Consider the following 27,574-nt stretch of genomic DNA (forward strand, 5'->3'; position numbering starts at 1 on the left):
CCAGAGCAGAGGAGTGATGTAGTCTGATATGGGATTTAAAAGATTCCTTACTATTCATCTGGTCCTATTCGCAGAAGGGAGAGGATAGCTGTCCTCTCGAAATTGTCAGTACTTGCTTGCAGAGTACAGCTGCAACCTTTGTACCACCAGTCATTTCCTTGTGCATGTTACAGATGTGAAGTGGAAAGTGGTCATTTCATTTAAAAGGTGCATGAATTTTGCCTCCCAAGTGAAATAACACAATGTATCCTGAATAATTTTCTTGTTCTGCAGTGTCAGATGGTACTTAAAGTCTTCACTGAGTTTCTCCAAGGGGACACCTCAGGGGATAGGGTGAGAAGGGGTCCAGCGAGGGTCCTGGGTCATTTCTTCCACCTGACTTGTCTTAACCAGAGCTGCTTTCATTTTATGAATTTTTCATTTTAGGATTTTTTATAATATTTTGTTTGCCACTGACTAAATCAGCTGAGTCTTGTTACATGGGGTGAGAAAATTGTGAAAATATCTGCATATTATTTTATATGACTTTGTAAGGGAGGGAAACTGTGCAAGGATGTGTCACATGTGTTCAAAGAAAATGATTAAATTGGCTGTAGCTTAAACAGAGGCCTGATTTGGGGAAGCCTCATTGGCTGCTTGTGGTTGGTTGTTCCTAAGTTTTTTTCTTGGATCTGGGTGCACTGATTGTGGCTTAGATTTTGGTTTGCTGGCTGCCAAGGCATTAGTGCCACCCCAATCTCATGGCCTCCTTGTTTAGTTTCTTTAACAGGTGGAATATTGAATTTTCAGCTGGGAACTTCCTACATTTGTGGGGAAGCTATAAAATACTGTGAAGATGCAGGTCCTGGGTTCTCTGCCCAGGGCTGGTTCCTACATGTCCTGTCCCAGCTGAGTGCATGAAACTATGAAAATGACAGTGGTCAGTGAAGTTCTGATGAATGACTGTTACCTATGTAGTTGTGTCAGTATTTTTCTCTCCTGGAATATCCTCCCCAATTAATTTTTCTTTTTAAATTCTGCTTCTCACATGAGGTGTTTCTCAGTTCCCATGTTGTCTAAAAAGACTGTGCTGATCCTCCCACCAAACTCTGTACTTCTTGCTTCCCTAAATGCCCATGGTAGTTAGAAAGATCATAATTTATGACCAGTTAACTTTAGTTGATTAGTGTTCAGATTATATTACTATTATCTAATGCAAATATATTCCTCTCAAATTCTTTATTTTAGGGCAAAATAGTACAACGTGGAACTTACACTGGGCTCCTGAAATCTGGGGTAGATTTTGATTTCCTTTTAAAGAGGAATGAGGAAGAACCATCTCCAGATCTGGAATCTTCTACCCTGAATAATCAGTCCAGACCCTTGATGAGAGATGCTGCTCCAGAGCTCCAAGATGTGAGTTTCTCATCCTGCAACACGCCGCTGTATGTCTGCTCTTGGTAGACTTGTGGAGCTTCAGTCTGTTCCACTGGTGACATCTTCATTTGCCTTAAAGTAGATCCTAAGAGTCCAAGGCCCTGTTCCATGGAACTGGTAGAGTTAGAAGAGCATGAAGGGAGCAAGCCTGCTTGTGGTTCTCCTTTGGGTGTAGGATGGAGGATCTTATGGAGATCAGTAGTGGGTGCACTGCTATGGCTTCCTGGGTGTATGTGACTCACAATGATATGTGAACTCTTTCACTTACCATAGTAACAGCCTACTCACTGTGGTGGCCCCAAGCTTCCCTTATGCATCCAGAGGCTTAATGTGAAGACCCCCTTAGACTGAGTCCTGATGTTGCCACATTAAATCAGCTACTTTTCCTATATTTTGGAATGTCCTGGCACTGCAGGTGACTGATGGTAGTATTTTGTCTCATCGTCAGATGGTCTGTGATGGATCAGAGGTAGCATGTGCAAAGAACCTGACAAACAGCAGACTTTGGAGTTAGTTCCCATCTTCCTTTCTTATCCTTTAAGACTGAGAACCACGTCTAATCCACCTTGAACCCCAGTGGTCAGGAGAGAGCTGAGGACATCCTGGGCTCCTGTGACTCTATAATGCATTCTAAGTCCTTCAGACAGAAATGTGGAAATGCACTAGATCTCCCTTAAAAACATACATAGATTTCCTCAGTATCCAAACTCTGATTGATTCTGATAAGCATTTGGATTAATTCCTCAGTTTCTAAACTCAGGAATCACTCTCTGAAATTTAGGAATCAGATAGATTCAGATTATATGCTTGTCTCTTACTATCCAAACCCATTTTACTCAAATTCACTCGGTGACCTCAGTTTACTGTATTTAGCTAGTATTTTGAACCACAAGTATGCTGTATGTTTCATGTTTCTATTATTGAATGACATAAATTATCTAGAAGGATACATAAGCTTCATATCATTTTGTGTATTAATTTGGAACAAGCTTCTGCTGAGAGTCATGACTGACTTTAAGCAAAGCCACCCAACAGTGAATAACCTTGTACAAATGATGCTTTCTTATTTCTAACAGATTCTTAGGAGTGGGATGGCTGGGTCCAAAGATAAATGCACACATGGTTTGGCCAGATACTCCCACACTCCTCTCCATAGGAGATGGACCATCTTGCACTTCTACTAGTGTATGAGATGTGTCTGTCTCCCCACAGCTTTGCTGTAGAGGGCTTTGTTGAACTTTTCACATTCGGGGATTCCTTATTTAAAATTTTGTCTCTCACTGCGATTTTTCCCTCCCAGACTGAGAATATAGAGGTCACACTTCCTCTAGAGGACCGTTTGGAAGGAAAAGTTGGTATTAAGACCTACAACGATTACTTCACAGCTGGTGCTCAATGGTTTATCATCATTTTCCTTATTCTAGTGAACATTGCAGCTCAGGTAAATAAGGACATTTATTTTGGTGTGTGCCCTCAGCTTGGTATTTACATATTTATACTGTATTTATGTTATCATTATTTTTAATATGTATATGAAGATATTTATCTCAAAGAACTGGCTCATGCAGTTGTAGGATCTAGCTGGGTGAATGTGAAACCAGAAAGGCAAGCCTGAAGGCTGGAACGTCTGGCAGGAGCCTACCCTGCTGTCTGAGGCAGAATTTCTTCTTCTTCCAAGCGGCCTCAGGTTTTGCTCTTAGGGCCTTTGACTGACTGGATGAGGCCACCACAGTGTTGAGTGTGATCTCCTCTACTGAAGTTCTGATGATGGATGTGACCCACATCCACAAAATACCTTCATGGCAACATCTAGACGAGTGTTGAATCATTGGACACTGGCCTGCCCAAGCTGACACAGACAGCTGACCATCACAGTACTTGTCGAATGTTTTTTTCTTACATTTGCACTATGATTACTGCATTTTGCAATTCACTTGTGTTTGCTTTGAGGTACGTTATCTGTGGGGAGCAAAATAAGTGAAGGTTATCGGTATTATGTACGTGATGGAGAACTTCCAGGGAAAAAAGAATATCTTTTAAAGAGTTTAAAATGTAAGATGCCCTCCCTTGACCTGTAGCCATCTGAGGTGTGGGGCTTGGCACAGGCCTGGGCTGAAAGGACCATCTCTGTTTTCTGGAGCCTTTCCATCCCCCATCCTATTGAGCGGGGTGTGAGGCTCAGTGACGTCAGTGTGTGAGTGACTGTTGTTTCCTGCTCCAGGTTGCCTACGCCCTGCAGGATTGGTGGCTTGCATACTGGTGAGTGATTCCTGATCTGACCCAAAGTGCTGTGAAATCTGCATGAAATCTCACTTTCCCACAGTCAGGGGGAGAAGGGAGGGGCTTGTTCAGCCTCCTCTTCTGACCCTCACATAGTTTCCCTGAAGAAAAAGTAAAGTTCCTGCTGGTGGAGAGTGACGCTCCCGTTGTCTCTCCCCAGGTCTGACCCTCAGCAGCTTCCTCATAGATGATTTTGAAAACTGAAGGTTGTGATTCAAATTGAATCTTTATAAGGTAGATGGACACAGAGCCCTGTGAACTGGGAACCATTTTTCTAGCATAAAATACATTTCTCAAATTGAGTTTTTTTATATATATATATTTGAATACATTCTGTCTGAAGCATAATATTTTTTTCTTCCCTGTTCTATAGGGCAAATTTACAAAGTGCCCTGTATTTTGAGGTATATGGAAAAGGAGAGACAATTGTGATGCTTGATCTGAACTGGTATTTAGGAGCCTATTCAGGTAAAGTTGAATTCTCCGGTCTATTATATGAGAGTGTGAGGTGCTTACAAGGAGCCTGTGTGAGCATCTAGGGCTTCCAGGCATAATTCGGTAATGTCTCAACAGATTTAAGAGTTTGATTTGCATTTACTCTGTGAATTAACTAGAACAATTATCTTTAAAATCTAGAAGAAAGAAGTTGAATGGAGATTCTTGATTTATTGTGCACTGGTTTTGGTAGTTAAACCAGGATTGCACATTCAGAAAATCAGCCACTGTAAATACATGGTATTGTCTATTCTAATAGGTTGCTTTAGCTAAATCTTATATTGTTATATGAATGGGCAATGGGATTAGAAACAGATCCCTACTCTGTGGTTCAGAGTTTTCCAATTCTGTCTGAATAAGCTCTGGCTTTTATTGATCTTGAAGGTATGCAAAATCCCTTCACCACACTGCTCATCTCTTGGGCATCACTAATTACTTGAGAAGCTAAGCAGGGGGAATCCAGCATCTGGGGATAGATTCCTTCTCTTTCTTACCTTGAGTTCACAGTGTTATCTTATCTCCAGATATGTGATTAATTTAACATGTGACTAATATTAACATGACTCACTGTATTCACAAGAGCTTAGAATATATATAATATTACATAGTGTTTAAAAGATGTCATCATCTAAAATTTGAAATATCTTTTTATCCATTCATTTGTTGATGGACATTTAGATTGCTGCCATGTCCTGGCTATTATAAATATTTACTACTATGAACATTGGGGCATAATAATAAATAATAATAATATCAATTAATTAATTTTTAAATTATAAATAAAAATAATAAAATAATTTTATATTGGATTATAAATGATTGGGTTTCACTGGTTGCTCAGATAGTAAAGAATCTGCCTACAATGCAGGAAACCTGGGTTCGATCCCTGGAGAAGGGAATGGCATCCAACTCCAGTATTCTTGCCTGTGATATCCCATGGTACCAGGGTCCAGCCCCAGTTGGATCCAGCGATTCCCTCAGGAGAACGGCGTTGGCGAAAGAGGATAGATAAAAGGGGAGAGAAAGAGGCTTGATCTAACTGGTTTATGCAGAAAACCAATAAAGTTCGTAACACTGAACTTTCTCTGACCACAGAGGCCACAGGTGCCCTCTCGAATAGCTGAAGGTGCCCCACCTTAGGCACCTTCTTGAGTGGGTCTTAGAAGCCCGGGCAGTTAAGTGGTCTCAGAGAGCCCCCACGCTCCAATTAGTCATCCTGAAAGAAGAACAGAGAAGAAAAGGAGAGAAAAGGAAACAAGAATGACACAGGGAGACCAAGCCTGATGAGCAAGGCCAATAGCTTTATTTTCAAAAGGAGTTTTTATACCCTAAGTTGTACATAGAGGATAATAGTGAATGCAGAGTCATGCAAAGTCAGCAGTCCTTGATCCTCATCGAGACCAGGCTTTCTTTTCTGCAAACTTATCGTATACAAATGCTTTAGGTGATTTACATCATCTTCTGGCCAGGAGGCCTATTAACATTTTATGACTTTTTGTTCTGATAAAGGTTAGTTAACCAGAAAACTTATTTTCTCTAAAAGTAATTTTCTAAAGTTTGGCGCCACTCTCTGAAAGCACTAGATAAAGTTGCATTCCTATAAGGCAAATGTGCAGTGGGCTTTAGCAAGGAAAGAATTTACTACCTCAAGGGTCTAAAGTTGTTAACACCAAGGCCACTACTTATTTTTTCTATATACCAACTATATTAATTAATTAATTATACTCCCAGGGACACAGTGGGTAAGGGATATGGAAACTTGGCAGCAAGCATTAGCTCAACAATGAAATCTTCTACTAGTTCTATTCTAATAATTTCTAACTCCCCAAGAGGCTCTATACTATTTTAATATCTTAAGCTGCCCATACCTCTTGCAGTTGGGAGGCTGTAAACAATCATATGTGTAGGTGTAGGAGTCCGGATAAACCTGTCAGGCAAGTTAAGAGAGCCATCTGAGGGGTTTGGATTGAAACACTCCTATTATGCCCAGGAGACTTATTAACTAGGGCCGTAAGTTGATTTCATTCAGAGAAAGGTGGTTGAGGATAGCCCCCTGTTAATATCAGAGGAGTTGGTGGAAGTCGTAAAATAGTAAAACAGACAGATTCTGGTTTTGGGGTAGATGCTCAAGCAGATCCAGGGGGCCCCTTGAGTCCTGACTCACCTTGGCCATCAGGGCTCTCCCGCATGACCTTGTCATGGGAGGGTACTCCTGTGCTGGCTCCCAGCACCATGGACTGAGAAGCCTGATGGGCTATGGTCCATAGGGTTGCAAAGAGTTGGACATGACTGAAGTGACTTAGCATGCACACATAGATGATTAACAATGTTGTGATAGTTTCAGGTGGACAGCAAAGACACTCAGCCATACATATATTCATTCTCCTCCAAATCCCTTCCCCACCCCCCGTCCAGGCTATCACATAACTGAGCAGAGTTCCCTGTGTTATACAGTAGGTTCTTTTTGGTTACCCACTTTAAATATAGAAGAGTGTGCATGTTGATCCCAAACTCCCTAACTATCTCTTCCCCTTTCTTCTTCCCCCTGACAACCATAATTTCATTCTCTAAGTCTGTCAGTATGTTTCTGTTACATAAATACATTTATTTGTATAATTTCTTTTTAGGTTCCACCTATAAGGGATGTTTTACAATATTTTTCCTCTCTGACTTACTTCATTCAGCCTGACAATCTCTAGGCCCACCCATGTTGTGGCAAATGGCATTATTTCATTCTTTTTTAATGACTGTGTAATAGTCCATTGTATGTATGTACCACCTCTTCTTTGTCCATTCCTGCCAATGGTTATTTAGGTTGCTTTCACATGTTAGCTGTTGTAAACAGTGCTGCAATGAGCATTGGGGTGTATATATCCTGGTATGTATCCTTTTGGACTATGTTTTTCTCTGGGTATATGTCTAGAACTGGGGCTCCTGGACTACCAAGGTCATATGGTAGTTCTATTTTTAGTTTGTAATGAACCTCCATACTGTTCTCCATAGTAGTTATATCAATTTACATTCCCACCATAGTGCACGAGGGTTCCCTTCTCTCTCCAGCCTTTCCAGCATTTATTGTAAGATTTTTTGCTGATGGCCATTCTGATTGATGTGAGGTGACACCTCATTGTAGTTTCGATCTGCATTTCTCTAATAATTAGTGATATAGACTTTTTTTTTTTTTTCATGTTGACCATTGGTATGTTTTCTTTGGAGAAATGTCTATTTATGTCTTCCACTTATTTTTTGATTGGATTGTTTGTTTTTTTGATATTGAGCTGCATAAACTGTTTGTATATTTTGAAGGTTAATCCCTTGTCAGTTGCTTAGTTTACAGTTATTTTCTCCCATTCTGAGGATTGTGTTTTCATCTCATTTATGATACCTATATATAATGGGATATTACTCAGCTACAAAAAAGAATGAAATTAGCTGATTTGTAGAGACATGGGTGGACCTAGAGTCTGTTATACAGAGTGAAGTAAGTCAGAAAGAAAAGCAAAAAAAAAAAAAAAGCACATATTAACACATATATGTGAACTCTAGCAAAATGGTACAGATGAACCTATTTGCAGGAATAGAGATAGTGATGTAGAGAACATATGTGTGGAAACATGTGGGGGAGGTGTAGGAGATGAATGGACAGGTTAGGATATACACTACCATACACTAGATAGCTAGTGGGAACTTGCTGGATAGTACAGGGAACTCAGTACAGTGCTCTCTGAGGACATTGAGGGGTGGGATTAATTGAGAAGGGGAGGTATAGGAGGACGGGATATATGTACATATTGCTGATTTACTTCCTTGTACAGAAACTAACACAACATTGTAAAGCAAGTATATTCCAGTAAAAATAAATAAATAACAATATTCCCACAGGAAACACTTGTATAAACTGGCTACAAAGAATGTGTTATATAAAAATCCACTCTTTGAAATTTGGTATTTATTTTATGAATCACTTGCTAAGAAATCCAAATACGTTAGCTGTTTACCTTCTTAATTGGTGGACTATGGGGGCTTAAAGGAAGAAGGAAAGGATTCTGTTTTATATTCATATAGGGTAGTGGGCTAAGGCAAATGCTTGTTGATGGAATTCAGGAATCTGAGCAGGTTTCAGAGTTTAACACTGATGTGTCAGCTGAATGGAAAAACACTACATGAAGGAATATTTATTACAAGGGTCATCACTCCTTTATTTACCATTGTGAGTTGAAGAGATGTTCGGAGGGCTATTTTCATTTTTATATGGATCAGTTTAGTTCAGATCAGATCAGTTGCTCAGTCAGTCTGACGTTGTGACCCCACGTACTGCTGCACACCAGGCTTCCCTGTCCGTCACCAACTCCCAGAGTTTACTCAAACTCATGCCCATTGAGTCAGTGATGCCATCCCATCATTTCATCCTCTGTCGTCCCCTTCTCCTCCTGCCCTCAATCTTTCCCAGCATCAGGGTCTTTTCAAATGAGTCAGCTCTTTGCATCAGGTAGCCAAAGTATTGGAGTTTCAGCTTCAACATCAGTCCTTTTCTTTAGGATGGACTGGTTGGATCTCCTTGCAGTCCAAGGGACTCTCAAGAGTCTTCTCCAACATCATAGTTCAAAAGCATCAATTCTTTGGCATTCAGCTTTCTTTATAGTCCAACTCTCACATCTATACATGACTATTGGAAAAACCACAGCCTTGACTAGACAGACCTTTATTGGCAAAGTAATGTCTCTGCTTTTTAATATGCTGTCTCGGTTGGTCATAACTTTTCTTCCAAGGAGTAAGCGTCTTTTAATTTCATGGCTGCAATCACCATCTGCAGTGATTTTGGAGTCCCAAAAAATAAAGTCTGTCACTGTTTCCACTGTTTCCGCATCTGTTTGCCATAAAGTGATGGGACCACATGCCATGATCTTAGTTTTCTGAATGTTGAGCTTTAAGCCAACTTTTTCCCTCTCCTCTTTCACTTTCATCAAGAGACTCTTTAGTTCTTCATTTCTACAATAAGGGTAATGTCATCTGCATATCTGAGGTTATTGGTATTTCTCCAAGCAATCTTTATTCCAGTTAGTACTTCATCCAGCCCAGTGTTTCTCATGATGTACTCTGCATATAAGTTAAATAAGCATGATGACAAAATACAGCCTTGACATACTCCTTTTCCTATTTGGAACCAGTCTGTTGTTCCATGTCCAGTTCTAACTGTTGCTTACAATCTGCATACAGATATGTCAAGAGGCAGGTCAGGTGGTTTGATATTCCCATCTCGTTCAGAATTTTCCACAGTTTATTGTGATCCACACAGTCAAAGGCTTTGACATAGTCAATAAAGGAGAAATAGATGTTTTTCTGGAACTCTCTTGCTTTTTTCCATGATCCAGCAGGTGTTGGCAATTTGATCTCTGGTTCCTCTGCCTTTTCTAAAACCAGCTTGAACATCTAGAAGTTCATGGTTCACGTATTGCTGAAGCCTGGCTTGGAGAATTTTGAACATTTCTTTGCTAGCGTGTGAGATAGGAGCAAATGTGCAGTAGTTTGAGCATTCATTTCCTTTCTTTGGGATTGGAATGAAAACTGACCTTTTCCAGTCCTGTGGCCCCTGCTGAGTTTTCCAAATTTGCTGACATATTGAGTACAGCACTTTCACAGTATCATCTTTTAGGATTTGAAATAGCTCAACTGGATTTCCATCACCTCCACTAGCTTTGTTTGTAGTGATGCTTACTAAGGCCCACTTGCCTTCACATTCCAGGATGTCTGCCTCTAGGTGAGTGATCACAACATCATGATTATCTGGGTCGTGAAGATCTTTTTTGTACAGTTCTTATGTGTATTCTTGCCACCTCTTCATAATATCTTCTGCTTCTGTTAAGTCCATAACATTTCTGTCCTTTATTGAGCCCATCTTTGCATGAAATGTTCCCTTGGTATCTCTAATTTTCTTGAAGAGATCTCTAGTCTTTCCCATTCTATTGTTTTTCTCTATTTCTTTGCACTGATCACTGAGGAATGCTTTCTTATCTCTCCTTGCTATTCTTTGGAACTCTGCATTTAAATGGGTATATCTTTCCTTTTCTCCTTTGCTTTTTGCTTTTCTTCTTTTCACAGCTATTTGTAAGGCCTCCTCAGACAGCCATTTTGTTCTTTTGCATTTCTTTTTCTTGGGGAGGTCTTGCTCCTTGTCTACTGTACAATGTCACAAACCTCCATCCATAGTTCATCTGGTATTCTATCAGATCTAGTCCCTTAAATCTATTTCTCACTTCCACTGTATAATCATAAGGGATTTGATTTGGGTCATACCTGAATGGTAGTGGCTTTCCCTTTCTTCAATTTAAGTCTGAATTTGGCAATAATGAATTCATGATCTGAGCCACAGTCAGCTCCCGGTCTTGTTTTTGCTGACTGTATAGAACATCTCCATCTTTGGCTGCAAAGAATATAATCAATTTGAATTAGATGTTGACCATCTGGTGATGTCCATGTGTAGAGTCTTCTCTTGTGTTGTTGGAAGAAGGTATTTGCTATGACCAGTGTATTCTCTTGGCAGAATGCTAAGAGCCTTTGCCCTGCTTCATTCTGTACTCCAAGGCCAGATTTGCCTGTTACTCTGGGTGTTTCTTGACTTCCTACTTTTGCATTCCAGTTCTCTATAATGAAAAGGACATCTTTTTTGGGTGTTAATTCTAGAAGGTCCTGTAGGTCTTCATAGAACTGTTCAACTTCAACCTCTTTGGCATTACTGGTCAGGACATAGACTTAGATTACCGTGATACTGAATGGTTTGCCTTGGAAATGAACAGAGATCATTCTGTGTTTTTTGAGATTGCATCCAAGCACTGCATTTTGGACTCTTTCATTGAATATGATGGCTACTCCATTTCTTCTAATGGATTCCTGTGCACAGTAGTAGATATAAAGTTCTTCTGAGTTACATTCACCCATTCCAGTCCATTTTAGTTCACTGATTCCTAAAATGTGGAATTTTAGGAATTTGATGGCATTCACTCTTGCCATCTCCTGTTTGATCACTTCCAATTTGCCTGGATTCATGGACCTAATAGTCCAGGTTCCTTTGCAATGTTGCTCTTTACAACATCGGACCTTGCTTCTATCACCAGTCACATCCACAACTGGCTGTTATTTTTGCTTTGGCTCTGTCTCTTCATTCTTTCTGGAGTTATTTCTCCACTGTTCTCTAGTAGCATATTGGGTACCTACCAACTGGGGAGTTCATCTTTCAGTGTCCTATCTTTTTGCCTTTTCATACTGTTCATGGGGTTCTCAAGACTGGAATACTGAAGTGGTTTGTCATTCCCTTCTCCAGTGGACCACATTTTGTTAGAACTCTCCACCATGACCCATCAGTCTTAGGTACTCCTACATGACATGGCTCATAGTTTCATTGAGTTAGACAAGGCTGTGGTCCATGTAATTAGATTGGTTAGTTTTTTGTGATTGTGGCTTTCAGTCTGTCTGCCCTCTGATGGAGAATGATAAGAAGCTTATGGAAGCTTCCTGATGGGAGAGACTGACTAAGGGAGATACTGGGTCCTGTTCTGATGGGCAGGTCTATGCTCAGTAAATCTTTAATCCGATTTTCTGTTGATGGGTGGAGCTGTGTTCCCTCCCTGCTACTTATCTTGGGCCAAACTATGGTGGAGGTAATAAAGATAAACTATGGTGGAGGTATGAAAACCTACAAGACCCTTTAGAAAGTGAAAATGAAAGTGAAGTTGCTCAGTCTGACTCTTTTCAACCCCATGGACTGCAGCCTACCAGGCTCCTCTGTCCATGGGATTTTCCAGGCAATAGTACTTGAGTGGATTGCCATTTCCTTCTCGGGGGGATCTTCCTGACCCAGAGATTGAACCCGGGTCTCCTGCATTGTAGACAGATGTTTTACCATCTGAGCCACCAGGGAAGTCCTAACTTTTTAGTACTATCACCCCCAAAAGATGTCCTTTTCATTATACGGGATTGAAACACAAAAGTAGGAAGTCAAGAAACACCTGGAGTAACAGGCAAATTTGGCCTTGGAGTACGGAATGAAGCAGGGCAAAGGCTAATAGAGTTTTGCTAAGAAAACACACTGGTCTTAGCAAACACCCTCTTCCAACAACACAAGAGAAGACTCTACACATGGAAATCACCAGATGGTCGCACCGAAGTCAGACTGATTATATTATTTGCAGCCAAAGATAGAGAAGCTGTATACAGTCAGCAAAAACAAGACTTGGAGCTCACTGTGGCTCAGATCGTGAACTACTTATTGTCAAATTCAGACTTAAATTGAAGAAAGTAGGGAAAACCACTAGACCATCAGGTATGACCTAAATCAAATCCCTTATGATTATACAGTGGAAATGAGAAATAGATTTAAGGGACTAGATGTAATAGACAGAGTGCCTGATGAGCTATGGTCGGAAGTTTGTGACATTGTATAGGAAACAGGGATCAAGACCATCCCCATGGAAAAGAAATGCAAAAAAGCAAAATGGCTGTCTGGGGAGGCCTTACAAATAGCTGTGAAAAGAAGAGAAGTGAAAAGCAAAGGAGAAAAGGAAAGATATAAGCATCTGAATGCAGAGTTCCAAAGAATAGCAAGAAGAGATAAGAAAGCCTTCCTCAGAGATCAGTGCAAAGAAATGGGGGAAAATAACAGAATGGTAAAGACTGGAGATCTCTTCAAGAAAATTAGAGATACCAAGGGAATATTTCATGCAAAGATTGGCTTGATAAAGGACAGAAATGGTATGGACCTAGGAGAAGCAGAAGATATTAAGAAGAATACACATGAGAACTGTACAAAAAAGAGTTCATTACCCAGATAATCATGATGGTGTGATCACTCACCTAGAGCCAGACATCCTGGAATGTGAAGTCAAGTGGGCCTTAGAAAGCATCACCATGAACAAAGGTAGTGGAGGTGATGGAATTCAAGGTGAGCTATTTCAAATCCTGAAAGATGATGCTGTGAAAGTGCTGCACTCAATATGCCAGCAAATTTGGAAAACTCAGCAGTGGCCACAGGACTGGAAAAGGTCAGTTTTCATTCCAATCCCCAAAAAAGGCAATGCCAAAGAATGCTCCAACTACCGCACAATTGCACTCATCTCACATGCTAGTAAAGTAATGCTCAAAATTCTCCAAGCTAGGCTTCAGCAATACGTGAATGGTGAACTTCCTGATGTTCAAGCTGGTTTTAGAAAAGGCAGAGGAACCAGAGATCAAATTGCCAACATCCGCTGGATCATCAAAAAAGCAAGAGAATTCCAGAAAAACATCTATTTCTGCTTTATTGACTATGCCAAAGCCTTTGACTGTGTGGATCACAATAAACTGTGGAAAATTCTGAAAGAGATGGGTATACCAAACCACCTGACCTGCCTCTTGAGAAACCTATATGCAGGTCAGGAAGCAACAGCTTGAACTAGACATGGAACAGCAGACTGGTTCCAAATAGGAAAAGGAGTACATCAAGGCTGTATATTGTCACCCTGCTTATTTAACTTATAAGCAGTGTACATCATGAGAAATGCTGGGCTGGAAGAAGCACAATCTGGAATAAAGATTGCTTGGAGAAATATCAATAACCTCAGATATGCAGAGGACATCACCCTTATGGCACAAAGTGAAGAGGAACTAAAAAAGCCTCTTGATGAAAGTGAAGGAGGAGAGTGAAAAAGTTGGCTTAAAGCTCAACATTCAGAAAATGAAGATCATGGCATCCGGTCCCATCACTTCATGGCAAATAGACGGGGAAACAGTGGAAACAGTGTCAGACTTTATTTTTGGGGCTCCAAAATCACTGCAGATGGTGACTGCAGCCATGAAATAAAAGACGCATACTCTTTGGAAGGAAAGTTATGACCAATCTAGATAGCATATTGAAAAGCAGAGACATTACTTTGCCAACAAAGGTCCGTCTAGTCAAGGCTATGATTTTCCAGCAGTCATGTATAGATGTGAGAATTAGACTGTGAAGAAAGCTGAGCACTGAAGAATTGATGCTTTTGAACTGTGGTGCTGGAGAAGACTCTTGAGAGTTCCTTAGACTGCAAGGAGATACAACCAGTCCATCCAAAAGGAGATCAGTCCTGGCTGTTCATTGGAACGACTGATGCTAAAGCTGAACCTCCAATACTTTGGCCACCTCATGCAAAGAGTTGACTCATTGGAAAAGACCCTGATGCTGGGAGGGATTGGGGGCAGGAGGAGAAGGGGACGACAGAGGATAAGATATCTGGATGGCATTACCGACTTGATCGACATGAGTTTGAGTGAACTCCAGGTGTTGATGATGGACAGGGAGGCCTCACGTGCTGTGATTCATGAGGTCGCATAGAGTCAGACACGACTGAGCCAGTGAACTGAGCTGAACTGAGCTGAATGAATATAATGGTGACTTCCCTCACAAGATCCCATGCATGTAATGCTAAAGACCATGCCCCTAACCCTGCTGCAGTCCACCACCAACCCACACCTTCACCAGAGACTCCTGGACACCCATAGGCAAGTCTCCTCTGGGGTCACTGTTCCTTCCTCCTTGGTCCTAGTGCACAAGGTTCTGTTGTGCCCTCCAAGAGTCTATTTCCCAGTCCTGTGTAAGTTCTGACAGCTCTATGGTGGGGTTAATGGCAACCTCCTCCAAGAGGACTTATGCCATACCCACACCCAGAGCTCCTGTCCCTGCGGCAGACCACTGCCAACCCCATACCTCCACAGGAAACTCTCAAACACAGTTCTGTCTCAGTCTCTGTGGGGACTCTGGGTCCTGGTGCACACAAGGTTCATTTGAGCCCTCTGAGCATCTCTGGCAGGAATTGGGTTTGATTCTAAACATAAATTCGCCACTTCTACTGTCTTGCTGGGGCTGCTCCTTTGCCCTTAGACATGGGGTATCTCCTCACAGCCACTCCAGTGCCTACCATCTTACTAGGTTTTCCCTGACCTTGGATGTGGGGCTGCTCCTTCTGACTTTGGATGTGGTTTTATATGCATAGTGATGCTCATTTATCATTGATAAAAATTTTTAAATGATAATATTTATTTACAAATGCTTTGTGTTTCCTTAAAACACTTAGTGAGAGGTTAGTTGCTTGTTTAGATTATCTATAAATTATTATTTAGGTTATAATTATCTCTTGTCAAAATATAATAGTTTCTTGCTATTTCTTGAATAGCAATAGTTTGCAAACTAATTAATTGTTAGTTGCAAATAATTAAGTTGTCTGTTTGCAACTTAATATGGTCCTTCTGTACTCTTTAAAACTACTTGGACATAGAAATTGCTATGTTATTTTTTATTTATTTGATTTTTATTAGTTTTCACTGGAGTACAGTTGCTTTACAGTGTTGTGTGAGATTTTGCTGTACAACAAAGTGCCATCAGTCATATGTACAGTGCACATATATCCCCATTTTTTTTGTTTCCTTCTCATTTAGATCACCACTGAGTAGAATTTTCTGTGCTATAAAAGTAGATTCTCAAGTAGCTATTTTACATAGAAGTAAATTTTCCTGTAAATTTACTGTTTACAAGGAAATGGTAAGTCATTTCTCCTGTTCCTCTTCCTTCTCACACTGATATCTAAAACTGAGGTATGCTTTGATTGTGGAATATGTAACTAGTGGGATTTGAAATGTGGCAAAGGGAAGAAGATCAACTGTTTTTCATAATCATCTTTCTTTTTGTTTTAAAGTTTTTTTTTGTTTGTTTGTTTGTTTTATTTATTTTTGGCTATGCTGGGTCTTCATCGCTGTGTGGACTTTCTCTAGTTGCCAAGGGCAGAGTCTACTCTAATTGTGATGTGCAGGTTTCTCATTGCATGGCTTCTCTTGTTTCAGAGCATGGGCTCTAGGGTGTGGGGACTTCAGTAGATGCAGCCAGTGGGCTTTAGTAGTTGTGGTTCCTGGGCTCTAGAGCACAAGCTCAATAGTTATGGAGCACAGGCTAAGCTGCTCTGAGACATGTGAGATCCACCTGGGTCAGGGATCGAACCCATGTCTCCTGCATTGGCAGACGGACTCTCCAACACTGAACTACCAAGGGAGCCCTGTAATTATCTTTCTTGTGAGTTGTTATTAGAACTTGTAAGTGAATTAGGAAAGCCTAGAATGAAACTGTAATTTATATAAGACATTTCCCCCTTTGTTGTTTCTATTTAGTGAAAGAAAAATAGTGATTTTCATATTCTTCTTTATAAATGTATTTTGTGACAGCATCAAGTTCTTATACAACCTATTTCATATGTATATTTACATATATATACATTTATATATATATAAATGTATTCTATAGTCTACATGTATAAATTTTTATATAAATCTTATTTATAGAATAAAATACACAATATCTTTATAAACTGTCTGTCATGCTTTAACATCATTGAGGATAAGGCAGAGATCTTGTACTGAGTGATGTTTCTTTATTTCAGGTTTAACTTTTTCTACCATCCTTTTTGGCATCACAAGGTCTCTGTTGATATTCTACGTCCTTGTTAACGCTTCACAAACTTTGCATAACAAAATTTTGCGGTCCATTTTGAGAGCTCCAGTATTGTTCTTCTATAGAAATCCAATAGGTAAGTCAGACACCAGGTTTCTCAGTGAATATGTCTTTTAACACATTTAATTCCTGACTACATTTGATATTTGAAAATGGAAGAGATGCTTAGAAGAAAATCACCATTCATTTTCTATGAAAAGCTTCACTGATATTCTTTCCTACCAGAGAAAATCTGAATAGAAGTATGTAACCTTTTATTCCAATTTATGTGTGTCTATAAAGATAAATGAATGTTTACTTTGCAGGATGATTTATGAATCCATTTGTAAGACATATGAAGCACCCAACATATGATGCAAATGTGTTGAAATATTTTTGACTAGTTGTTGAAATGTTCCCGTGTTAATAATGTTAAGCTAACTAGGAAGGACCTTCTTCCAGGAACATCTCTATAGGAGACAGGCTATGTGTTTCTCTTTTTCATTGCTCATCCATTTCTGGGATCACAGAGGTCTGACATGTGCTCATATTTTGAGGTTTATCTAAATGGTAATGGAAAATTGATTAAAACACAAGATCAGTTAAAAGTATACATCATCTTCAATAAAATCAACTCTCTAGTTTTATAATGGACTTTTGGTTATATTTAAGAGGTCTTGTGGTACATAGCAGGTGGATCTTCAGTATTAAGTAAGAGTGTCCCTGATGGTTTTCCAGTGGTTGCTTCCTCTACTTTGAGGCCTTTGACCTGTATTGCTTCAGGAGACAGCCTCCTGACCTGGGTTTCTGTGAAGAGTCAGTTCTTTAGTGAACATGCCCACTCTGTTCAGTTGGTTGTACTTGTGCTGAGGCCCAGGGTGGCTTTGTTTTCTCACAGGTGATGACTGACAGGGCCTGTCGAGGCAGGGATGTGACTGGAAGGAGGACAAGTGTAGGCTCAGCCTGGTCATCAACTCAGCATGTGACTGAGGCCAAAGCAGGTATATTCTCCTAGCCAGGCAAATCTCCAGGCAGGATGCTGTCATGGTCTTAAGTGTGGACTCTGGAGCCAACTGGCTGGGTTCAGTCCTGTTGCTAGTTACTAATAGTAATAGTTATAGTTATGTGAATACTTCTGTGCTAATTATTTAATTTCTCTGTGTCTTGATCTTCTTACCTATAAAATGAGGATACTATTCACACACTTACCAATATCTTGGTATTGTGGGCATTAAGCAGGTTAATAATTCACAGCACTTAGCACAGGATCAGTGCCTAATGAACCTCAATGAGGATGAGGACATGGTGTCTGGGAGCTTCTCTCCTGTGAAATGGGAATAACCACTGCCCTTTCTGTTCCACAAGACTGTTGTGAGGATTAAATAAGAATGTCGAGGGCAGCAGCTCATAAATCTGTTCAGATTTATTCAGCACACGTTGTTTAGTCCAGGCTGTGAGCAGAGCACAGGATAGTAAACTGCAGAGGCCCACACAGATCTCAGGTTATTATGAAGCCAGAGTGAGGAAGGGGTTGGAGGAGTCTATGCTATTATGGGTATGAAGTTCCTCCACTTTGCCTGTTAGTGTGAAAACTATAGTCACAAAGTTGGGAGCATTAAGTGGGACTGAATTTCTGTTCTCACAGCCTCTGAGTGTTCATGACCACAGTTAACCAGGCTCTTTATAGTCAAGACCTGTAGGCTTCTCCAGATGCTGACTTACTTATATTGAAGGACTTGGGATCAAGTTTAAATCCTGAAGGCCACTAATTTTAGAGCAGTCAGCACACTAATATTTATCTTGTGTCCCCCTCCTTTAGCTCTTAGCACGACTTCATTCCTTCAAGAAAATAGAAGCCCAAATAAGTATTGCAAAGATAGGCCTGCTTTGCCCAAAAGGCTTAGGGGCTGTAAATTACTTACTCTTTTAGTGGTATATTAAATTGAACTCTTTCCTATCTTTTATTTTCAAAAGTGGAATTTGTAATGTCCCCTGCATTGACAAGCAGATTCTTATCCACTGTATCATCAGAGAAATCCATAAATACATGTGCTTTAAAAATATTGTTTTGATTTGTGCACGTATTGTTTCTCTTAAGGCTCCTTTATGAGGAAATGAGTATTTTCTTGTATCCTGTTCTTTCAGGAAGGATTTTAAATCGCTTCTCGAAAGACATTGGGCATATGGATGACTCGCTGCCCCTGATATTTCAAGATTTCATCCAGGTAATGTACCAGTCCTGTCAGAGTTCTCACAGGGAAGAGCAGAATGCCTGTTTCTCGAGGCTTTCTCACAGGGGCTGAGGGTGGGCTTTCAGCCTGGTGATATGCCCTGTTATCCTCAGTAAAGGTTATATTTGTGAGAGAAGGGTGCAGCTGTCATTGGGAGGCTGGGCTAACATGAGTGACACCTGGGGCAGGAGTGGCTACCCAGTCACATCAAGGTTGGTCTGAAGCAGCGACAGGCTGGGTAAGTGGTTCTCCCTCTGCTTTCCAGATGTCTGGTGTGGATTCCCTTATTGTGAGCACATTTCATAATAGAGAAAAAAATCACCTCTCATGGAAAGATAGCCTAGATGAACTAAATTATGCATTGTATTGGGCTTCCCAAGTGGCTCAGTGTTAAAGAATTCACTTGCCAATGCAGGAGACACAAGAGACAAGAGTTCAATCCTTGCGTCAAGAAGATCCTCTGGAGAAGGAAATGGCAAGCCACTCCAGTATTCTTGCCTGGAAAATTCCATGGGCAGAGGAGCCTGGCGGGCTATAGTCCATGGGGTTGCAAAGAGTCAGACATGCACAATGCATTGTATTACCACAGAGGACAAATATTTACTGCACTATTTTATTTGGATAAAGCCAATTGTGGTTACTTACAAATAAAAGATTGGTAAAAATAAGGTGAAAATAATACTTTAATGAGGAAAAGGTTGTTGTTTAGTTGCTAAATTGTGTCTGACTCTTTTGTGACCCCATGGACTATAGCCCACGAGGTTCCTCTGTCCATGGGATTTCTAAGGTAAGAATACTTGAGTGGGTTGCAATTACCTTGTCCAGGGGATCTTCCAGACCCAGGTCTCCTGCATTGGCAGGCAGATTCTTCACCACTGAGCCACCTGGGAAGTCCAACAAGGGCAATAGAGAGCAGTTATTAAAGATACAAAGCCTTTAAGCCAGTAATTTGATTCCAGGATCAAAGTCATTTCAGAAAATGTCTTTTGTTTTGTAGGCAGTTATTCTTTTCACAGGTTGATTGCTCTGTCTTAAGGTGTCTTAAGAGAGAGAGAGAGAAAGACCTACAGGAATACCTTCTATCGAGTCTCTCTTTTGTCTGTGAACTTGAGGTTCTAAAGAATGATGTAGGGTCATCTCCACTCTCATCTCCTCATTCAGTATCATTGCTCATGTGGGGTGTATTTTTCTGTTATTTAATTCTGTCTACTTTTCAGTTATTTAGTCTGTGGGGAATTTTCTTTTTCTTCTCAGGTGTTAATTTTGGAAATGAAACGCATTGTCAAAAGCTGCACACAAAAATGCAGCAGAGATCTGACTGCAGACAGTGTAGCCTGTGGGCATGGCTTCAACTGTTACCAGTGTGAACTACTCTGGGACTCAGAGGCAGAGGACTTTTACTGCAAAGATGTCTGATTTTTTTTTTTTTTTTTTATCTTCTGCAAACTTATTTTATAAATGTGCGCTTCTGGGTTTAACTATGTAATTTATCCCCAGAAACTATTTTTGCTTGAAAACAGTGTCACATTTTAACAGTGATTGTGAATTACTTTGAAAATATTTTGTGAATGGTTCTGTTTCTTTGCTATGGTAAGGTGGGCTAACTTGGGTTTATGCCATGTGCTTACTAGCACATGGTTAGTTAGTGGTCATAGTCAGATTGTCACATATTTTTGCATGATGTATAGAGGAACAGGGATAGATACTACCTGATTTCAGTAGGAAACATTCTCATTAAAGAGGAGGGAAAATTCCAGTCTTGCTGATTTCCAATCCCAGCTCTGCCACTTGTAGTTCAGTTATCTTGAAGTTGAAGGTGGAGGTGTCCTGTAGGTCATTGAAAGTAAGAGTTTGGTGTTTGAGGGAGAGACCTGGGATGAGCATGGAGCCTGTGTACCCTTCACTGAGCAGGTAGTAGCTGAATCTGTGAAGATGACAAGACTGCCCAGAGAGAGGGAAGCATTTTTAGGGACCAATATAAGAAGACTCGATATCAGAGAAAAAGCAGAGAGAGAAGGGGAGGAGAGGAGACACAGTGAACAGCAAGAGAGAAAGAAGGAAGTAGGTTGGGGAATCAAGGAAGGACACATCTGCTCAGTGCAAACGAGAAGGTGAGTCTGTGAAAACTTGTTGCTTGATTTGGAATCAGGAGGTGTTGGTGACCTGAGAAGCAGGTTTCAGATGTGAGGAGGTCAGAGTGCAAAGGGCTGAAAATCCAGGAGGTATGGAGGGAGTTGAGGTGAAGACTGGCTACTCCTGGAAGGAGTTTGAATGAAGTAGGAGACAGGCCCATCTGGAATGTAGGGTCTGAGGAGGTATTGCTGGTTGTTGGGGTGTACAGTTTGTGAGTTGCGTGTGTGTGTGAGGTGGTGGGTGGTATTTCCCTCTCTCCCTCCTTCCCTTCAACAAACAGTGCTTAGAGTTGAGGTCCTAAAGAACAGGGGTGAGCCAGACCCCTCCCGTCATGGGTGGTCTCCTGCAGCCTCCCTTTGGGAGGGAGATATCCAGAGATTCACCCCTTGCTTCCTTTGGAATCCTAATTATGGGAGCTCTGTGGAGGAAGTCCTGGAAGGCAAAGTGGATGTGGGGGCTGGAGGCAGTTATGGAGCCTGGTCCAGGAGGTGCGCGGAGCTTCTAGGAGGTGACCTTTAATCCTAGATGAAAAGAAAAGGCTGCTGTGGATGGTGGGGCTGGAGGTGCTGCTGGAAGCAGAGTTGCTATGTGGGAATCAGTCTTTCTTCCCCATCACCAATGAGAGGAGGGAAGGGAAGGGGCTGGAAGGGGGTTGTTCAGTTTTGTTTTAAAAGAAATAGTTTGTGCCAATTGTTTTCAACTCACTTTTGATGATTCTGCTTATCCTTGGTGTATTTTATAAACCTTGGAAGATTCTTGATCATTTTTATTACTTCTAAAGTTTATTTGGTGTACTTTTCATCATTTAATTCCTTCTCATTCTCTTAAACAATATATTAGATAATTTATTTAATATTTTGTAATAGTGATGCCAAGTGTGGGAAGGGAAACCCTGGGTTCTGAGTAGTGGTCCACACTGCAGGACAGTCCATCTACTCAGACGATGTCACTCAGAGACCACATCCCAACAGAGGGCAATCATGAGTTTGTGCACCATATTGTACACTGACTCTACCAGAGAAGTTTCCTGTTCGGTCACATTATAGTTGTTGGGCAAATTGGAGCTGTTCACCATTTCAAAAAGGATGAAGGAAAAGCAGCATAAAAAAATCAATTTATGTAGTGCAATTCCACCTGATAATCATTTATGATGTCAACAACTTTAAAGTACAGTGGCATGGGAAGCCCTGAAGTCTCTCTTTCCAAGCTTGAATCCCAGCTCTCCCTCTTCCTGTCTCTGCCCCACAAAGCCAGTCTCCTCTCAGTAAAATAGAGAAAATAATACCAACTCCATAAATGTTGTGGGAAGGCAAAATGAAGTTGTTTTAATATTATTATTTTCATAACATCTGAATGCATGTTGAGCACTAAGTAATGAGTAGTTATTTTTAAAACATCATATGTATTTTTAAGTGAGAAAAGTTGTCTGATGACATCGGCATTATGTTGTATTAAATTTATTGTCAGACACAGTTTCCAGGCCCATAAATATCATCTCATGAGTTTGTATTACAGAGATTCTAGGTTTGTAATTCTTGAAGATTTTAAGGGACACTTTCTTATGTAGACTCATAGAATAAACACCAGTTGTTTTCAAAACTGACCATTGGTCACTAAATATTTCAAATTAACATAATTTTCATACAGTTTTCCAAAGTCCCAAATAACATTGAGTAAATAGTCTCAATTATGCACTGCTTTTGTCATTGAAATCATCACCTCCAAGAAGTCTTCCTACAAATAAGACAAATGAAAATGAAGGTAAGATGTGGAAGTTAAAGTTAGGCATTTTAATTATCCTTCAATTAAAAATAAATAAATTTTAAAATATCAAAAAAATCACTTATTAAATTAAAAAAAGAAGGACTTCTCTGAGCATCAAAAGTTGCACACAGCTGCCCTCAGCAAAATGTTTAACCAAATTGCAAAACCTTTGTTCCTCACACATCCCTCATTCAGGAAGAGAAAACAACAACAACAATCAACAGCTTGGCCGAACTTAAATGACTGAATCCTCATTTCCTTTCTTCCTCATGGATCACAGCCTTGTCCTGGTGAAGGGTTGTGTAACTCAATGAAACTATGAGTCATACCATTCAGGGCCACCCAAGACAGACAGGTCATACTGGAGAGTTCTGACAAAACATGGTCCACTTGAGGATGAAATGATAACCCACTCCAGTATTCTTGCTGTGAGAGCCCCGTGAACAGTATGAAAGACAAAAATATATGACACTGGAAGATGAGGCCTCCAAGTTGGGAGGTATCCAGTATGTTACTGGGGAAGAGCAGAGGGCAACTGCTAACAGCTCCAGAAAGAATGAAGCAGCTGGGCTGAAGTGGAAATTACACTCAGTTGTGGATGTGTCTGTTGGTAAAAGTAAAGTCCAATGCTGTAAAGAATGATATTGCATAGGGACCTGGAATGTTATGTCCATGAATCAATGTAAATTGAATGTGGTCAAGCAGGAGATGACAAGAGTGAATATTGGCATCTTAGGAATCAGTGAACTAAAATGGACAGGAATGGGCGAATTTAATTCAGATGACCATAGTATCTATTTCTGTGGGCAAGAATCCCTTAGAAGAAACGGAGAAGCTGTCATAGTTAACAAAAGAGTCTGAAATGCAGTCCTTGGGTACAAACTCAAAAACGACAGAATGATCTCAGTTCTCTTCCAAGGCAAACCATTCAACATCACAGTAATACAAGTCTATGCCTCAACTACTAATGCCAAAGAAGCTGAAGTTGACTGGTTCTATGAAGACCTACAATACCTTCTAGATCTAATACCAAAAAAAAGATGTCCTTTTCATCATAAGGAATTGTAATGCAAAAGTAGGAAATCAAGAGATACCTGGAGTAACAGGTAAGTCTAGCTTTTGGAGTACAAAATGAAGCAGGGCATAGGCTAACAGAGTTTTGTCAAGAGAACACATTGGTCATAGTAAACACCCTCTTCCAGCAACACAAGGGACAGTTCTATGCAAGGACATCACCAAATGATCAACACCAAAATCAGATTGATTATGTCCTTTTCAGCTGAAAATGGAGAAGCTCTATACAGTCAGCAAAAACAAGACCGGGAGCTGACTATGGCTCCAATCATCAATTCCTTATTGCAAAATTCAGGCTTAAATGAAGAGAGTAGGGAAAACCACTAGGCCATTCAGGTTTGACCTAAATCAAATCTTTTATGGTTATACAATGGAGGTGATGAATAGATTCAAGGAATTAGATCTGGTAAACAGAGTACCTGAAAAACTATGAACAGAATGAACCGCTGCTGTTGCCATTTAGTCACTTAGTTGCATTCGACTCTTTGTGACCCCATGGACTGCAGTGCTCCAGGCTCCTCTGTCCATGGGATTTCCCAGGCAAGAATACTGGAGTGGGTTGCCATTTCCTTCTCCAGAGGATCTTCCTGATCTAGTGATCAAACCCACATCTCCTGCATTGGCAGGCAGATTCTTTACTACTGAGCCACCAGGGAAGCCCAGTGAGCACTGTTAAGATCTTTTAATGATCATTCTTCTCTCTTAACTGAACAGGCTGTTATTCCCTAAATAGCTGGGAATCTAGAACTGGCCCCCTCATGGGAGACACCAGATAGAACCACAAGAAACCCAATAGGGTTCAAAAATGCAGACAGAAGGGGAAATATATGATGTGTGATACAGTATCTATATGTGATACAGTATCAGGCAGAAGTTAAAAAAAAAAGACTTGGGGTCATAATGACTGAATTGTTTGAATTTGGGCAAATCAATAAGCCTCTCTGAGTATCAGTTTCCTGCTTTGCAGATGGAGAGGATAATCGCTCCTCATATTGATGTGAGAATGAGATTATATAAAGCCTGTGAAATACTTGAGATTTGGACTCATGACAAGTCTTATGAAGTGTCATCCATTATTGGTATTTGGAAGCATGGCATAACCATTACTTCTTTGTTCGCTAGATCTAGAAAATTGTGGATCTCTGTGTTATGAGAAAACTTGTCATCAGTTCAGTTCAGTAACTCAGTCGTGTCCGACTCTTTGTGATCCCATGAATCACAGCATGCCAGGACTCCCTGTCCATCACCAACTCCCGGAGTTCACTCAGACTCACGTCCATCAAGTCAGTGATGCCATCCAGCCATCTCATCCTCTGTTGTCCCCTTCTCCTCCTGCCCCCAATCCCTCCCAGCATCAGAGTCTTTTCCAATGAGTCAACTCTTTGTATGAGGTGGCCAAAGTACTGGAGTTTCAGTTTTAGCATCATTCCTTCCAAAGAAATCCTATATTACTACTAAGTCGCTTCAGTCGTGTACGACTCCCATACGTGCTATCCCACAGACAGCAGCCCACCAGGCTCCCCCATCCCTGGGATTCTCCAGGCAAGAACACTGGAGTGGGTTGCCATTTCCTTCTCCAATGCATGAAAGTGAAAAGTGAAAGTGAAGTCGCTCAGTCATGTCCCACTCTTAGTGACCCCATGGACTGCAGCCCACCAGGCTCCTCCATCCATGGGATTTTCCAGGCAAGAGTACTGTAGTGGGGTGCCATTGCCTTCTCCAAAAAGAAATTCTATAGCCTCTAGCAATAAAGCAAAGTCTTATTTTCAAGTTTTTTGGTTGGACAGTCTTTTAAACAAAACCATTAACATTTTCACAAGCATTATTTTCTTTTCTTTGCTTCTTTTTTATATATTTCACTTACAAATCATTTAGAAAACAGTGTGGCTTGTCATACACAGCTGCTCACAACACAGCATCCTTTTGGAGGATGAAAGATGCTCGTGGGACTTCCTTCCATAGGTGGTGGGGACCTATCCTCTGCCTTAGTCATCCTGACAACCTAACCAGGCTACTTGCTTCCACTAAGAATGCTGACCTGGAGTGGACACAGTTCAACTTCTTGAGATTCATGAGTTTACAAAATACAGATTTTGTACTTCCACTGGTATCAGTGTACCAGTTCATGGTGCATAAAATAGTAAATGTCAAATTGATCTTCTCTTTGGTCTATATTGAATAATCTTGTTTGGTTTTGTTGATTCAGAGATCCAACACTTTTCCCCTTAGTCTCCCATAAGTGCTTAGGAGTTTCAAAAAAGCCAGTCTTCACTCAGAAAAAGGATAACTTGAAAGAGAAAAATGATACTGAATAAGAAAAAAAAATCTCTTTAAAATATATGTATACCTGTGGTGGATTCATTTCAATATTTGGCAAAACCAATACAATATTGTAAAGTTTAAAAATAAAATAAAATTAAAATAAAATAAAATATATATTAAAAAAGAAAAGAAACATCTCAAAAAAATATTACTTACTGCCATGTCCCAAAATTTGTCAGTCTTTGGAAGGCTTAGAGTTGGAAAGATAACTCAGAGGACGAAAACTGTAGTAGGCATGAAGTTTATTGGTCATATTATTTTAAAAGTGCATCTTCAAACAAAATAGACCTCAGATGTGAATTTCACTGTGACCAAAGAAAAGCCACAGTCACTTCGTTACATGTGACCTCATCACCACATCTAAGAAAAATTGCACCTGCTCTGATACGTTCTTGGATAATACTAAACTGTTCTAGTGGTTAGAATGAGAGGTGTGTTAGGGCCCAACTTCATGAGATTAAGATTCTTTGGGCTCATCAGTCTATGAACACCTCACCCTCCTCCCCTGGCTGCTGGCACCCAGAGCACCTGATGGTAGTAATGATGGAGTTAAAGTTTCTATTTGTTATGCATGAACTGGTTAACACATTATGTGTGTGACCTCATTTAATTCCCATTACCATCTTTTCATGTTGTTGGTATATCCCAGTTTTTACTAAGATTGAGAATGGGTGTAGAGTCTTACCCTCCATGTTAATATGCAGGAAGATTTGTTCTAAATCCTGTCTCAGCACAATACTGGGCTAGTGGAATATCCTCTCTAGGTGTAGGCTGTCATTCTCTGCAAACTAAAGAATTTTTCTGAATTGTAAAAAAATCACCATTTTCTCTAAAGTGAAAGATTTCATCTAAGAATTTTTTTTTATTATTAGTTCATGTGGATTCACAGACTTTGGATATAATTTTCCAAACAGTGTGCTCCAAATGGGAAATACATAAAAATAATGATTCTATTTATTGGGGGGCATCAGTACTTGAGTCACTTGCTTCTGGGACAATATGTTTCTTTCTATATACCCATTATTGTCTCTGTGCCAGTGTAACAGAGGTGTATAAACACTGGCCATGGTGATATGGGCCATCATATGGGCCTGAAATCCAAGTAGATGGGGGGAATTATATGAGTAGCTTTAACTGGGTTTCTTGGAATGCCTGGGAATGTAGGAGAAAGAAATGAGGTTGGTTTCAAGGAAGGCATGTGTAAAGTACACCAGAATCTTTTGTTTCCTTCTTCAAATGACTTTTTGTTTAGATGCTATTTTCATCTTCTGCCAACTTCTATAAAGGGTTTGAGATACCTGGCAATAAAAGATTCAGAAATGTATATTGATATAACTGTAAACACATACACTGTTTCAATTCAGTTCAGTTCAGTTCA

The 27,574-nt window shown here is 40.3% G+C and overlaps 1 protein-coding gene across 3 annotated transcripts in view; it reads left to right on the forward strand.

Moving 5' to 3' along the window:
• LOC133258050 (ATP-binding cassette sub-family C member 4-like) overlaps positions 1–27,574 on the forward strand; it is a 334,436-nt gene that overhangs the window by 69,156 nt on the left and 237,706 nt on the right. For 2 of the 3 annotated variants that reach the window (XM_061434384.1, XM_061434386.1), the window contains exons 15-20: positions 1,228–1,395; positions 2,717–2,857; positions 3,638–3,675; positions 4,070–4,164; positions 16,623–16,769; positions 18,818–18,897. In XM_061434384.1, coding sequence (XP_061290368.1) covers positions 1,228–1,395; positions 2,717–2,857; positions 3,638–3,675; positions 4,070–4,164; positions 16,623–16,769; positions 18,818–18,897 — 669 coding nt within the window. Of the gene's footprint in view, positions 1–1,227; positions 1,396–2,716; positions 2,858–3,637; positions 3,676–4,069; positions 4,165–16,622; positions 16,770–18,817; positions 18,898–20,157; positions 21,817–27,574 lie in introns of those variants that run through there. The other variant, XM_061434387.1, reaches the window with a different exon arrangement.

Source organism: Bos javanicus, chromosome 12 (assembly GCF_032452875.1).
Source record: "Bos javanicus breed banteng chromosome 12, ARS-OSU_banteng_1.0, whole genome shotgun sequence".
NCBI classification, from domain to species: Eukaryota; Metazoa; Chordata; class Mammalia; order Artiodactyla; family Bovidae; genus Bos; species Bos javanicus.